Here is a 14,792-nt window from a genome sequence, read left to right as displayed (position 1 = left end):
AGGGAACTCCTGCAGTTGGATTCTTAACTTACTGCACCACAGCAGGAACTCCAGGTCTTACACCTCTTTATTAAATTTAATCCTGTGTATTTATTACTCTTTCACTGTTACTGTAAATGGACTTTTCTTTTTTTCTTTTTTTTTTTGTCTTTTAGGGCCACACCCGCAGCATATGGAGATTGCCAGGCTAGGGGTTGAATCGGAGCTGCAGCTAGCTGCCAGCCTACTCCAAAGCCACAGCAACGCAGGATCCGAGCCGCATCTGTGACCTACACGACAGCTCACTGCAACACCAGATCCTTAACCCACTGAGCAAGGCCAGGGATCAAACCCACGTCCTCAGGGATGCTAGTCGGGTTTGCTAACTGCCGAGTGACATGGGAACTCCAAATGTACTTTTCTAAATTTCATTTTGAATTATTCGTTGCAAGTGTGTAGAAGCATAATTAATTTTAATATTGATCTTATATCCTGCAGCCTTTTTAACTAATTTTATTAGATGTAATCATTCTTTTGTGAATTACTTAGGATTTTTGTGTATAAAAGATTATGTCATCTGTAAAAAGAGATAATTTTACTTCTTTTCCAGTGTGGCTTCTTTTTCTTTTGCTTGTCAAATTGCCCTGTATGTGTATGTATATATGTACATACATATACATACCACACCTTCTTTGTACATTCTTCCGTCGCTAGACAAGGTTGTTTCCTTGTCTTGGCTATTGTAAGCAGAGCTGCTGTGAACATAGGGGCACATGTATCTTTTTGAATTATATCTTTGTCTCAATATATGCCAAGGAGTGGGATTGCTGGATTGTATGGCACAGAGTTGTTGAGTATTTTTATCATGAAAAGGGGTTCGATAAATGTTTTTAAAACCATTGTTGCTTTTATAAAATAATTTTTTTTTCTTGTCTTTTTTAGGGCTGCACCTGTGGCCTGTGAAGGTTCCCAGGCTAGGGGTCCAGTCAGAGCAATAGCTGCTCACCTATAGCTATAGGATCTGAGCTGTGTCTGCCACCTACACCACAGCTCACCACAATGCCAGATCCTTAACCTGCTGGGTGAGGCTAGGGATCGAACCTGTGTCCTCACAGTTACCAGTCAGATTCGTTTCTGCTGATCCACCATGGGAAGTCCCTAAAACAGTGATTTTTAACAGTTTCTAGAATATAAATCATGTCAAAAGTTTTTCTGTTTAAATTGTATTTGACAGGTCTAATTGTAATGATTAAAAATAATAACACCTTTTTTTTTACCCTTTCCCACCCCCTCCCTTTTCGTTGTTTTTTTTTTTTTTTTTAAATAGGAGTAACTTTATATATGGCTCATATTTGAGTAAAGAAGAAATTGCTTTCTCAGATCCTACTCCAGATGGAAAACTGTTTGCAACACAGTACTGTGGCACCGGTCAGTTTCTGGTATATAATTTTATTAATGGACAAAATAGCACCTAAAGTAAATTCATGCCTACAGTATCAGAAGACATCTACTGAAGAGAATGGATTGGTTGCTGTCTTTAACCAGGAACTAGGGCCATTTTTATTACAATGAACTCAGGACTGGCAACAACCATAAGGTTGTTCCATTTTCATAAAATTGGAAAAAATGCAGTAATTGCTTATTGTTGTTTTTGTTTTTTAAAGAAGATATTTTATTATCTTTTACAGAAATTTATGATTGATGTATTTTATCTATAGTTATTTAGACATGTTTACATGCAGCAGATAATTGTTCATAGTGGACTGAAAACTTAATGCAAGGACTATGGTCTCAGTGATAAGTATATTTTGAAGTTCTTAATTATGGAAATATACCAGTGTAGCTTGGTACTGTATTTTTTATATTGATCTGCTGATACCAGTTATAGTTGTAAAGATTGTATTTTCCCAGAGTGGAAACCAGTGTTTTTGCATCATTAATAAAGGAGGGTATGATATTACATGTTTAGGAATTCACAGCTAATTGTTAAAGGGCCTGAAATACACTTTAAAGAAATTCTTACAAAAAAGCAAAGCTCCATTAGCAAGGAAGAATTTGAAGTATTGAGCTTTTTCTTCCATTTTACTCTTTCCTATTCTGATGGCAGCAAGAACTGGAAAGTGGGAAAGAACTGAGGCTTTCCTTTTTGGAGAGCTATGAATGACTAGAATTAGAATGGGACCCTTTAGTTTATTATTCTTTTGTTCTGGTTTTACTTTTTAAAATAAATGAAAATTTGGCACACTTAGGGTGTTAACAAATCCCAAAGAGGCTGATAAAAAACCCTGTTGAATAGTTGCAAGCTAAATATGATTGACTTGGTATCTGCTTGTTACTCCTCAGAAATACTACACTGCGTATATGTCCTTATTACTGGACTTCATTTTGATACTTGTCTATCCTTCATAGTGCCCTCTACTTTTAAAGGGTTTATATGTTGAAAAACTGCTGTGGCCTTTTATGACCTGTATATAATTGTAGAATAAAATAATAAAATACTTGATAGCTTTTTCTAAGTGATAAATGTGATAATGGTGTGTTGTTATTGTGTTTTTTCCAGGGAGTTTGTTAGGTTTGCTACCTTGAAATACGATTAAAATACTGGCTTCTTAAAAGGTGGTTTTCATGAGTTTGCCAAAGGATTAGTATGTTGGTAACATCTCAGTAGACAAGGCCCTAACGTGAGAATTTTCTGGTTTCCAAAGAAACAACCATAGCCCAAGAAAGAAGCACCACTATGATTTAACATAGAGTAATTTTATGAGCTGAAATTAAAAGCAGGTAAAAATTAGGGCTTTTAAACTAAGATTTGCAGATGGATATATATATATATATATATATATATATATATATATATATGTTATCCCCTATATATATTATCCCCCTAAGTGTGCTTTTAAAATTAATAGAGTGGTGTAAGACTCTGCTCTTGTAAGCTGGGATGATTAGTCAGTGTAACCATTGTCCTCTGGTTCATCTTGATGGTCTGACTCCTGACACTGCTTTTCCCTTTGGGCTTGAGACTCTTCTAGTCATCCCTGGTCTCATTATTTGCCTGTCAGGAACTGTAATTTTTTAAAAACATGGTGAAGTTTTTCGGGTGTAGTGTAAATATTCTAGATACTGTTAATGTCATAATATGGCCCCAGTTTTCATAAAGCAATAAATAGTATGCCTCTTTTGGGAGCCAAACTTGGTAGTCTCAAGAGGACTTGGGGTTAGAGAGGATGTATTTATTGGTTGGTTTAAAGGTTACCATTACTAGGAAAACAGTTTATTTTCATGTTTATATTAAAGACACAGCCCCTCAATAACTTTTACAGTCTAGCTATTTCTCCAGGAATAGAAATAATAGAATTATTAATAATGTCTAACATTTGAGTGCCATGTGTCATACCTTATATTTAGTGATGGATTATTATCTTTTTTTTTTTTTTTTTTTGTCCTTTTAGAGCTGCCCCCGCAGCATACAGAGGTTCCCAGGCTAGGGGTCTAATCAGAGCTGTTGCTGCCAGCCTACACCACAGCCACAGCAACACTGGATCTGAGCCCCATCTGTGACCTACCCCACAGCTCACAGCAATGCGGGATCCTTAACCCACTGAGCGAGGTCAGGAATTGAACCCTCAAACTCATGGTTCCTAGTCCGATTCATTTCTGCTGTGCCACGACAGGAACTCTTTTTTTTTTTTTTTTTTAATTATCGTGGCAGCCCCATGAGGTAGAGATGTCAAGTGAGGAAACTGGAACTGAAAAGATACTTCAGAGACTGTAGTAGCAGTCTTGGTGAAAGATGTTGAAGACTGATGTTATCTATGATCTGTGGATGAAGATGAGGAGTCAGACTTGGAGAAGATAAAATTTAGGAATTGATGGAGTTGATAACTGACCAGAGAAGGATCATGATGGAGTATCTAGAGTAATTTTTTTTTTTTTTTTTTTTTTTTGTCTTTTTCTTTTCTAGGGCCGCACCTGAGGGATATGGTGGTTCCCAGGCTAGAGGTCTAATCGGAGCTGTTGCTGCCGGCCTAGCCAGAGCCACAGCAATGCAGGGATTCAAGCTGCGTCTGTGACGTACACCATAGCAGAAGGCAACGCCGCATCCTTAACCCACTGAGCAAGGCGAGGGAGCAAACCTGCAACCTCGTGGTTCCTAGTTGGATTCGTTAACCACTGAGCCACGACGGGAACTCCGGTAGTTTTGATTTGGGTAACTGAGTGGACAGACTGACTGAAAAGGGTGTATTGGAAAATTATGTTGGGAAGATTGTATGGGGAAGGATGAGAGCTCAGTTTTGATTACAATTCTAAGGTAGTTCCAGAATCTCCAAGTGGAGATGTCTATTTGGTGTATAACTAAACATAGATCTAGAGTGTGGGAAAAGTTTGAACTAAGGAAAATTGTTGGTTTCGTTATTTGAAGATTTAGAAGAGATAGCCACCCTGGGGTTTATAAAACGAGAGTGTAGGAGAGAGTTGTGTGGAACACTGTCTTTTAAGATCTCAAAGAACATCTGAGAACACGTGTACAAGGAAGAACCAGGAGAGAGTGGTGGAACCCGAGACCCAGAACCGTCAACACCATCACACCGCAAGTGAGGGCTGGAGTGGTGATAGAAAAAGAAGAGCAGTCTACAGAATGGTGGAGGCACTAGTGGGTACAGTGAGTAAACACCAATGGCTACCATTGTCCAAAGAGGTTGATTCTCTAATTGCTGATTACATAAAGGTGCCTATAAATTTTCTTTCAGCTACCCTTGAATAGTAGTTCCATTATAAAATGTCTAGGATATAGGCATTATAGGAACCAAAAGTATAGACAGGACCACAAGATCTAATGGGTTTTGCCTTTATCTGCATGGGCATACAATGGTTTTATTTCATTTTGTAATCATTATAAAAATCACTATTTTACCAGTTCATAACATGCAGGAGTGAACTTGGTATATCTACTAAGAGTATGACTAGCAAAAGAGCACTAAGTACAGTAGACATGCAGTGATATTTTAATGGTTGTTGCTTACTTTGCATGGCTGCCCAGCTAAGGGTCTGGGTAGGAATACAGCCATGTTTCTGCCTAGCTGTATTTCACAGGGATTAAGGTGACTAAACTGATTTTTGGGGTAGTGACGGTAGACATACATACAGCTTCCACCTGTTCTCATGGCTCTTGGGCTTTCTGGCAGATAAAGGGAAGATTGCATTTTATAACAACAAAGAAGTGGTAAGAAAACTTATTTATGTTGCTCTTTCTTTCAACTTAATGCATCTGCTGTCATAGTCACTAAAGTACAGCTGACCTTTGAACAACGTAGGGGCTAGGGGCGCCAACCCCCCCCACAGTTGAAAATCAGGTGTAACTTTACAATCAGTTCTTCATATTAGCCCTCTCAATCTGCGGATTTAACCAACGATGGATCTTGAACTGTAGTACATACTTTTTTTGGAGGGGGAGGAGGGGGGTCTGCATGTCAGTGGACCCACAGCTGAAAGCTGTGTTGTTGAAAAGTCAACCATAGAGCTTTCCTTAACTTATTTGTACTTAACCTCAGAGGTCCTTCCCTTCATTTTTTTTCCTTTTTTGAGAGGGGCAGGTGCTGCATCTATGGCATATGGAAGCTCCTGGGCCAGGGATGAAATCCAAGCTGCAGCTACAGCCTATGTGACAGCTGCAGCAACACGGGATCCATAACTTGCTGCACCACAGAGGGAACTACTCTGAAGTCATATTTAGTAAGTTTTTTTCAGGGAAGCACAGGGTTTCATTGTTTTATCAGTATTCTTAGACCTAGAGGGAGTTTAAGGGCCAGTTTCCACGACTGAGGACAAGCCTGAAGAATGTTCTTTGGATGTTGTTCACCTGTTCGTGGTTGAATATGAAGGTATAGCAGTCAGAGTTTCATAGTTAGCAGTCTTTCTAAGGCAGCTGCTTTGGAGTATGCACTGGAACACCTGCAGTTTCTCCTTGCTACTGAATCTGTCATCATACTTAAAATTTGTTGCCCCTCCTAACGCATCAGCCAGGGGCCTTTGGCCCTGAAGAATGTTTTTATGGTTCTATATCAAAGTCTATTATTTTAGCACTTTTTTATTTTGGCCATGCTCATGGCATGTGGAAGTTCCCAGGCCAGGGAACAAAACCCTGAGCAACCTGAGCCGCTTCAGAGACAATGCCAGGTCCTTAACCTGCTGTGCCATGAGAAAAACAACTATTTTAGCACTCTTGATATGATAGAACTCAAAAGCATTTTGCGGGGGGGGGGGAAATAATTTATTCTCAAAAGTTGGTAAAATAAGTTGGAAGGGTTCCTTCATGGCTCAGTGGGTTAAAGATTGGCATTGTCACTGCTGTGGTACAGGCCTGGAAACTTATGTATGCTGCAGGCGAGGCCAAAAAAAAAAAAGGAAATTGGAGAGTAACACCTTATGTAATACTACACATTTCTACCATCCCAAAGTTTTGCCTTTTGGGACACCAGGGTGAGTGTAGTTGCCATCTATAAAATATTGGGGATGTACCATGAGTATGTTTCTTTAATGATCATTTCTGGATCTCTTGTCTGTAATTATGTGGCACTCCACAAGTGGGTGTAGTGTGTGGATACTTTATACGTGTCTTTGTGTATAAGCTAGAGATTTATTTAGCCCTTTCTTGGACTGTTAGGCTAGAATAGTACAATCTTAGAGTCATCCAACCTCTGACAAGTGGACTTCCAGCCTTTCTTGGACAGTGCCAGACTTGGGAGCTCATTCCATTTTTGAACATACCAGAAACTTAAAACAAACTTTCTTTTTTTGGAGGATGGGAGAGAATTTTAATACATTCATGAAATCAAATGAAAGGACAAGAACACACTGTAGACACAACTTAAGACAATTTAGAATCATAAACAAAATGTGAGGTAGACTGGCTAGTGAAATTCACCAAATTTTGGTTAAGAAAATTTTACAGTAATAAAGTAATACAGGTGCCTCCTTTTCTAAAAATCACAAAAAAGCAATTGCATAAATTACAGCCAAAAAAATCGAATACAACAATTCTCATTGTAATTTTAGTTTACATTCAGTATTGACCTGTGTGAACTGTCGTATCATGGCCAGGTTCAACAGGTCTCCAGGTCAATTATTATGCAGGCCTAGTGAGCACATTCACACCACAGTATTCTCCGGGATGGCAAGGCTCGAAGTGGAACACGCCAGGGTATGAAGTACTAAGCATGGTGTCCTGTGCTTGTGCAATTTTATCCTTAAAGGAGAAGGACCTAACATTCTTTAAAAGAGTTATACTGATGATTTTAAACTGCTGGTTTTAAAAGACCCAAACCTTGGTAAGATAGACATTGAAAAGAATAGGCAGGTCAATTTGAATTCTCCACCATTTGTGGGATGATCTCTGGGCTTTATTCTGGCATTTCTCTTCCTCAGAGTTAAATAGTATTTAAGAGATCATAATCACTTTATCTTTTCCTTACCTAATATGGACTCCCTGTAGCTAAAGTAACTACTTTAAAAAAATTTGTTTTTCCTTAGACTGTGACGTCATAAAGCCAGAAGAAACCCTGAAAAGCCATCTGCCTCAGGTACAACTGTTTTAAGATTATTTCAAGCATTTTTTTTTCTTTTGCCCTATATAGTAAACATTGCACAGATGGTGGGTTTCTTGATATTATCTGTATTGGGCCTTTTCAATAAACAGGAACAACTGAAATACATTCTTATCTAAATTCGCCTGCTTCAGAACATACCTCTTTGCCAGAAATTCTGTTGTACTTAAAATTAAGGAGTATTTTTAAAGCATATAGAAAGCAGGTCCTCTCTGAAAGTCAATTAAAAATGGGGTTTAAAGGAATTGTTCAAGATACATATAAAGCATCATGAATAGTTAGATTAAAATCAAGAGATCTGAAACCATCTTCAGATTAGTACATTCCATCTTTCACTAGCTGTAAACGCTTCCTTATCACAAACTAATAAAGCTGGTCAATTAATACTATTTGTTCTAAGTAAACACGGGCTTAGTAGGCCCCTCTCAGTAGTTTGGGCCACAAATAAGATTCAAGTAAAAAGGGCCATTTTAAGTGGGGATAAAATGGGCTAGTGAGAAAAATGTCAAGATTATTTAGTGATGAGAATTGGAGTAATTTAGAGTAAACTTCCAATAGACTTACTTTGTTCTAGAATTTTTAAAAAAATGTTTTTGATTAAAATAATGAGCTAAGAAATGTGTAGAAACTTATGCCTCCTACTGTTGATACTAAACAAATACCCCCTGCTGATTTTAATGAGTCAATCCTACGTCACTGGTAGGATTAAGTAAAACAGCCTCTCTCTTTCTATGGCTCTGTTTCCCATTCAGCAATTTCTATGGTATTATCAGTATAAGGCAGCTAATGTTCATTCAGTGTATCTTTTAAAGGAAAGGTTGCTTTAGTCTTGGAAAGGAAATACACTAGTTCCACTCCACACAAATCCTTAGCCTGCCTGCCACTTAGCTCTGCTGGTGCCCACTGCTTAATTCCAACCAAACAGGTTGGATGTGGGTGACTGCTGAAAGCTGCTTAATTGGCTCATCTACCGAGTCAGGTTCTCCATGTACAAGATTAATCCCTGTTCCCTATTCTCATAGATTTGGTGTGCTTAAGAGACTGGAAATGTTTTTAAAGAATGGATAAAGCAAAAGAACTTCAGCCAAGAGAAGCTGCATAAATACACATAATGCCTGCTCTGCATTTACTAATTTGTTCAGTTTAAATAGTAAACTTTTTACTCCTGTGGAAATTTTGCCAAACGTTTCAATACATATAAGATTATAAATCTTAAAACTAACACTGCACAGAGAAAGACAAAGCTACTTCTTTTTTTTTTTTTTTTAAATACAAGTATCTTCTACATTCTATCATTTTCAGACCCCTGAGTAATACTGTACCAAAGTACAGATCTGAAGAGAAACTGAGGGTTCTGGCCTCAAACGTTAATCTTCAATGAATCCACACCAACGGCGTGAGTCTCATGTAACACATTCAGGCTGGCTAATGCCGAGTCAGTTTCCCCCAACCTAGCGTAGTAGAAAAAATAATTCAGACTCCATGTTGTTTCTCCAAAGCATCTCCTCAGGCTCCCATGGGCAGACCCTGGCTTACATAATTGCATAACTACCTGGGTGGAGTTAACCTGAATTTAAGGTCCTGAAATTGGAACTGAAGGAGAGTGATGCCCCCAAAGACCTGGGTCAGATGTGAGGGGTTCTTTGGAGAATAGACAAATATGTTGCACTTTGCTCCACAGTGATTGTACTTTAAAGGAAAAAAAATCTCAAATAATTGTGCCCCACCCCACCTAGGCATCCCTTTGCTAGTTTTGGTCTCTTCAAAAGCTCATACGTGACGTCCAGTAAGAAAGTAGAGGGGCTTGTCGTCATTGCTGTTAGCGGTTTGAAACTCGTCCCGGAGGCGGAACTGCCACTCATCCTCCAGCTCTAAGCGGACAATTGTTTGGCGTAAGGAACTTCTGTCTTGGCAGATGACACAGAGGGTAGCACCTTCAGGAGAAGAGCAGAAATGTGTCTTATGCTCAGGGATTGAAGTGATACAGAGTCTTACTATCTCCCTCTGATTATATCGCCTAAACCAAGATGTGACAGCCGACATAAAGTAACCAATCAGAATTATTATTTTCAATAAACAGTATTGTTACAAATTCAGAAGTTTAAAAGAGCGTAAAGTGACAAACCTCCCAACAGCATCCTCCCTTCCCTTGTGGTGACCACTCTTAAAACCCATGTCATAACATCTCCTGTGTCCCTCTGGAGCAGGGGCTCTCAACCTCAGCACTGCAGACTAGATAATATTGTGGGGGCTGTTTTGTTTTAGGATATTTAGCAGCATCCTCTGCTTCTACCACTCTATGCTAGATCCCATGTGGGATCCAAGCTGCGTCTGCAACCTACAGCACAGCTCACAGCAACACTGGATCCTTAACCCACTGAGCGAGGCCAGGGAGAGAACCTGCATCCTCATACTTCCTAGTCGGGTTCGTTAATCACTGAGCCACGAAGGGAACTCCAATCTGACTGTCTTAATCTGCATTTAGTCTAACTCCCCTGTTTAAAACAAAACAAACTAATCAGTGGCCCTGGTTTAAAGCAAAGTATACAGTTTACGGGCAAAATGATTGTTAAAGTGTTCTTTTTTATCTTTCACCTCTGTATTTTGTGCAGTGGGAACTGATAGCATTCACAAGCAAGATACTAAATTTGATTTACCTTTTAGAAACTTAAATTTCTTAAGAAGATCAGCACCTACAAAAGAGTCACAGAGGTACAAGAGGAGTCCACTGAAACACACCCCTTCACAGTTGACATTGCTGGAGTGGGGTCGGGAGCTGACGTAGCATATGGCCACCTGGAATCAGCAAGCAGAAATAGCACAAGCATTTCAAAAGCAAGTGAAACTTTTGCATCTTTAGCTGAATGAGTAATTGTTCATTTCAGGGTCAGGTAAAGGAGACACTTTTTTTTCCCCAGGCTGTGTCTGTGGCATATGGAGGTTCCCAGGCTAGGGGTCTAATAGGAGCTACAGTTGCCGGCCTACACCACAGCCACAGGAACACAGGATCCGAGCCACTTCTGTGACCTACACCACAGCTCACAGTAGCTCCCTGATACCTGATCCACTAAGTGAGGCCAGGGATTGAACCCACATCTTCATGGATCCTAGTTGGATTTGTTTCTGCTGTGTCATAAAGAGAACTCCCTAATAGTCTTTATAAGATGAAAAAGTTTAAAAACTACCTTCCACAAAAAGTCATACTTAGGAAAGATTAAATTTTCAGATCACCTAATTGATGAGATTAAAATTTTTTAGTAAGTGTTTCATTTAGATATATGTAAATTTTTAGTTGGGTAGAAGCTTCACAGTAGTACATGGATGTAAATTTTTAGCTCTATGTGGTTTGTGTGTACAAAAGATAACTTCACAAAAACTGCAGCTAAGTAAGTGTAGGATAGTTAGACTTTGAGAATGGTGCAGTGGCTTACTGTGTGCGCCAGACTGTTCATGTTCAAATATGGTTCCTCTATTTTAGAGGACACCGAACAAGTCTCTGTAGAGGTAATAGCAGTACCTGTCCATAGGACTGTTTTGTGAATAAAATGAATAGAAACCACTTAGTAGGTGCATAATGAGTGTAGGTGCTGTTAGTAGCAGTGGTCTGGAGACTGTGTTGTCAGACATCTGCAGCCCTGGATTCTGGAGTGACAGCCTTGGGAGACCTGAGTCAGACACGTATAACTTACGTGGATGTCTGTCCCAAAGTGCGTTTTTACATCTGATGGTTTTTAAGGTTCCTTCTGCTCCTAAAATTGCAATTCACTGTCCAACCTGCTGTGCAGATTACTGAGATATTGTAAGATTGAGAATGTAAAATGTTTACACTGTTCAATTTTAAAAACGAGTTTTGAAAATTGAATACAGTTGGATTTTAGTCTTAGGAGGTTGTGTTTGTCAACATATACCTAAAAAAAAAAAAGCCTGGAAGGAAACAGTGATAAAAATGTTATGTTTCCATTGCAAGTGATTTTCTTTTTCTTTTTAGGGTTTCACCTGCAGCACATGAAAGTTCCCAGGGTAGGTGTTGAATCAGAACTGTAGCTGCTGGCTACACTGGATCATTGACCCACTGAACGAGGCCAGGGTTCGTTACTGCTGAGCCACAACAGGAACTCCTTTGCTTTCTTTCTGTGTATCCTCTATTTTAATTCTTTGAGGAAGATATGTTAATGAATAGGGTAAAACAGAAGAAAAAATTTAAAATAATCCTATGGGGAAGCCTAGTGGAAGAAGTTCTTAAAGTCTTGAAGGTCATCAGTGGTCAGAAGCCTAAAGGTACAAGTGGCAAATGAAAAAACTGATAGAGAACTTGAGACAGAGGAGAGTGGGGAAAGAATGAAAAATAAATGAGGGAGTTCCCATCGTAGCGCAGCAGAAATGAATCCAATTAGGAACCATGAGGTTGCAGGTTTGATCCCTGGCCTCGCTCAGTGGGTTAAGGATCTGGTATTGCTGTGGCTGTGGTGTAGGCTGGCAGCTGGAGCTCTGATTGGACCCCTAGCCTGGGAACCTCCATATGCCATAGGTGCGGCCCTAAAAAGACACGGAGTTCCCATTGTGGCTCAGTGGTTAACGAATCCAACTAGGAACCATAAGCTTGCGGGTTTGATCCCTGGCCTTGCTCAGTGGGTTAATGATCCGGCATTGCCGTGAGCTGTGGTGTAGGTCGCAGACGCAGCTCGGATCCCGTGTTGCTGTGGCTCTGGCGTAGGCCAGTGGCTACAGCTCCGACTGGACCCCTAGCCTGGGAACCTCCATATGCTGTGGGAGCGCCCCTAGAATAGGCAAAAAGAAAAAAAAAAAAAAGAAACAATAGAAAAGCAGAAAGTTCAGGAGTGGGAGCTAAAAGGTCTCCCATGATCCCCTGAATTGTTCAGCAGTCACTGAGCTCCTCTCATCCCCTAAAACAGTGCCTAGAGCCCTGGTGCCTCTGAAGAACTCGGTCTCACAGAGAAATGTCACGCAATTGTGGTCTGTCTGCTTCATGTCATGAGGGAGAAGCAAGTAACCATTTCTGCCTCAGGTCACCCAGGTGGGCGTCTCAGGGCAGCTGACCTAAGCTAGCTTGCAGGGTCCATGGGCTTATGGCCGGGGAGGGAAATAGGTGTGTATGGGGGGTGCCATCACCCCCAATGTGTACTCTGCTCCTTGTCTGTCTTCCACTTAGGCTTTCAAACGGGATCCAAAATGGGAAAGAACTGGATGGAACAGGTCAGGCACAGCACCAGCCCCTTCTTTACCTCAGGCCCAATGTTAAGGTAGCAGTCGATGGCCAACACGGGACTCCTGAAGTTCTGGATGGCTTTGGGGAAGAGTTTGTACGAGGCATGCTGAAGGAACTTCTCCAGGAGAAACTGTGCAGGGGCTGCCAGTAGCGTGTGTTCGCTGTCTGGAGCACAGACATACTGCAGGGGCAAGATAGGTGCTAGGCTCTCTGACACCTGAAATCAGAACCAAGATGGTCATGGGCAACGTGTTGGTCTCTGTGTGAAACTGGCAAGGAAACACTGCATTGCATCCCAACAGTCCCAAAGAATGGCAGTAGCACAGTGACAGGTGTTGGGCTCAAATGTAAGCCTGTCATTCTTGGGTTCTGAAATTTTTTTTCTTTTGTCTTTTTAGGACCACACCCGTGCGTGGCATATGGAGGTTCCCAGGCTAGGGTCCAATTGGAGCTACAGCTGCCGGCCTACACCCCAGCCACAGCAATGCCAGATCCAAGCCGCATCTGCAACCTACACCACAGCTCAAGGCAATGCTGGATCCCCCGACCCACTGAGCAAGGCCAGGATCGAACCCGTAACCTCATGGTTCTTAGATTTGTTTCCGCTGTGCCATGACAGGAACTCCCAAAATTTTCTTCCCTTGGAAATAGTGCAGTTGGATGTAACATCACCTGGGCACATCAAGGGCAGAAGCAAATGCGAAGTAGGTGGCTTTGAAAGTGCATTTAGCAGGTACACTGTGAGGGCCAAGAGGAAGCCTCTTGCAGCTCAGCTGGATGTGGATGGGTTAAATCCTATCCCATCCCCAACCACCACCCCCCCAAAAAAGACAACATAGCAGAGAGGTTTCTAAGCTCCACTGGGGAGCTCAGAATGATTGCTTTAAATGATTAGATACCAGTGAATATCTTAAACAGAAGAGGGTAGGCCCATGGAATTAACCCTTAACAGGTTTTGATCTGCAAAAAAAAAAAACCAAAAAACTGGCAAAAGACCACATGAGCGTCTTGATTTGTATTTCTCTGATGTGTTACATGACGAATGTACAAGTGTTAACTTTGCCAGTTCAAGAATGTTGAATGCCCCTTGATGGAGTTAAGCCTTAAGTCTAAAGAAAGGTAATTTTCTTAAGTTTTCAAAATCCAGGTTTGGGAGTTCTCTTGTGGTGCAGTGGGTTAAGGATTGGGTGTGCTCATTGCAGTGGCTTGGGTTGCTGCTGTGGTGCAAGTTTCTGGCCCGGGAACTTACACATGCTGTGGGTGCAGCCAAAAACAAAACAAAAAAATCCAAAATTGATGTTTGGCTCTATCTGAGTCCAAAGTAAGGGAAACTACTACAAGTGGCAAGTGCTTAATGCCAGTACCTAATAATGAAGATACTAATGAGATCATTGTCTTATTTTCTTTTCTTTTTTTTTTTTTTCAATTTTGGTTTATTTTATTTATTTATTTATTTATTTTGTCTTTTTAAAAAATTTTTATTTATTTATTTATTTATTTTGTCTTTTTGCCATTTCTTGGGCCACTCCCGCGGCACATGGAGGTTCCCAGGCTAGGGGTCGAATCTGAGCTGTAGCTGCCGGCCTACGCCAGAGCCACAACAATGCGGGATCCGAGCTGCAAGGCCAGGGATCAAACCCGCAACCTCAGTTGGATTCGTTAACCACTGAGCCCCGACGGGAACTCCCATTGTCTTATTTTCAATAGTAGACTCAAGCTTGGAAACTTACCATGATCTTTGGTTTAATGATAAAGTCCCTTTGCCCTCCAACCTGAACTTGCTTCTTCATGAGACTGAAGTTATTAAAGCGGCAGATGAGCAGGCCACTACTGTTTGTTCTCAGGTTAAAGTCAACATCTTCACAGAAATACCTAAATTATAATCACAAAGATAGGTTGTCTTGACTACCTGTCACATCTCAAGCATGATGATTACACACAGGGAAATGTGTGGCAGAAGTCAGGATACAGCCTCAAGCAGA

General features: G+C 40.7%; 2 protein-coding genes across 10 annotated transcripts in view; one reads left to right on the top strand and one right to left on the bottom strand.

Moving 5' to 3' along the window:
- The window catches only part of ESCO1 (establishment of sister chromatid cohesion N-acetyltransferase 1), a 90,925-nt gene extending 88,422 nt beyond the window's left edge, over positions 1–2,503 (top strand). For all 4 annotated transcript variants that reach the window (XR_002345054.2, XR_002345055.2, XM_021096164.2 and 1 more), the window contains one exon: positions 1,307–2,503. Coding sequence is in view for 2 of the 4 variants with exons in the window: in XM_021096164.2 (XP_020951823.1) it covers positions 1,307–1,454 (148 nt within the window). In the remaining 2 variants the exon portion in view is untranslated. The remainder of the gene's footprint in view (positions 1–1,306) is intronic.
- A 4,262-nt stretch (positions 2,504–6,765) lies between these two features.
- The window catches only part of GREB1L (GREB1 like retinoic acid receptor coactivator), a 273,839-nt gene continuing 265,812 nt past the window's right edge, over positions 6,766–14,792 (bottom strand). For all 6 annotated transcript variants that reach the window (XM_084964308.1, XM_084964309.1, XM_084964312.1 and 3 more), the window contains 4 exons: positions 14,541–14,682; positions 12,827–13,027; positions 10,241–10,379; positions 6,766–9,517 (listed from right to left, as the gene is read on the bottom strand). In XM_084964308.1, the coding sequence (XP_084820434.1) occupies positions 9,354–9,517; positions 10,241–10,379; positions 12,827–13,027; positions 14,541–14,682 (646 nt within the window). In that variant the 3' untranslated portion in view covers positions 6,766–9,353. The remainder of the gene's footprint in view (positions 9,518–10,240; positions 10,380–12,826; positions 13,028–14,540; positions 14,683–14,792) is intronic.

This window comes from Sus scrofa, chromosome 6, assembly GCF_054392235.1.
Source record: "Sus scrofa isolate SSC_HxYL_T2T_F1_AM1 chromosome 6, Sscrofa_HxYL_maternal_Yorkshire_Landrace_v2.0, whole genome shotgun sequence".
Lineage (NCBI taxonomy): Eukaryota > Metazoa > Chordata > Mammalia > Artiodactyla > Suidae > Sus > Sus scrofa.
This window is presented reverse-complemented; position numbering and strand designations above follow the sequence as displayed.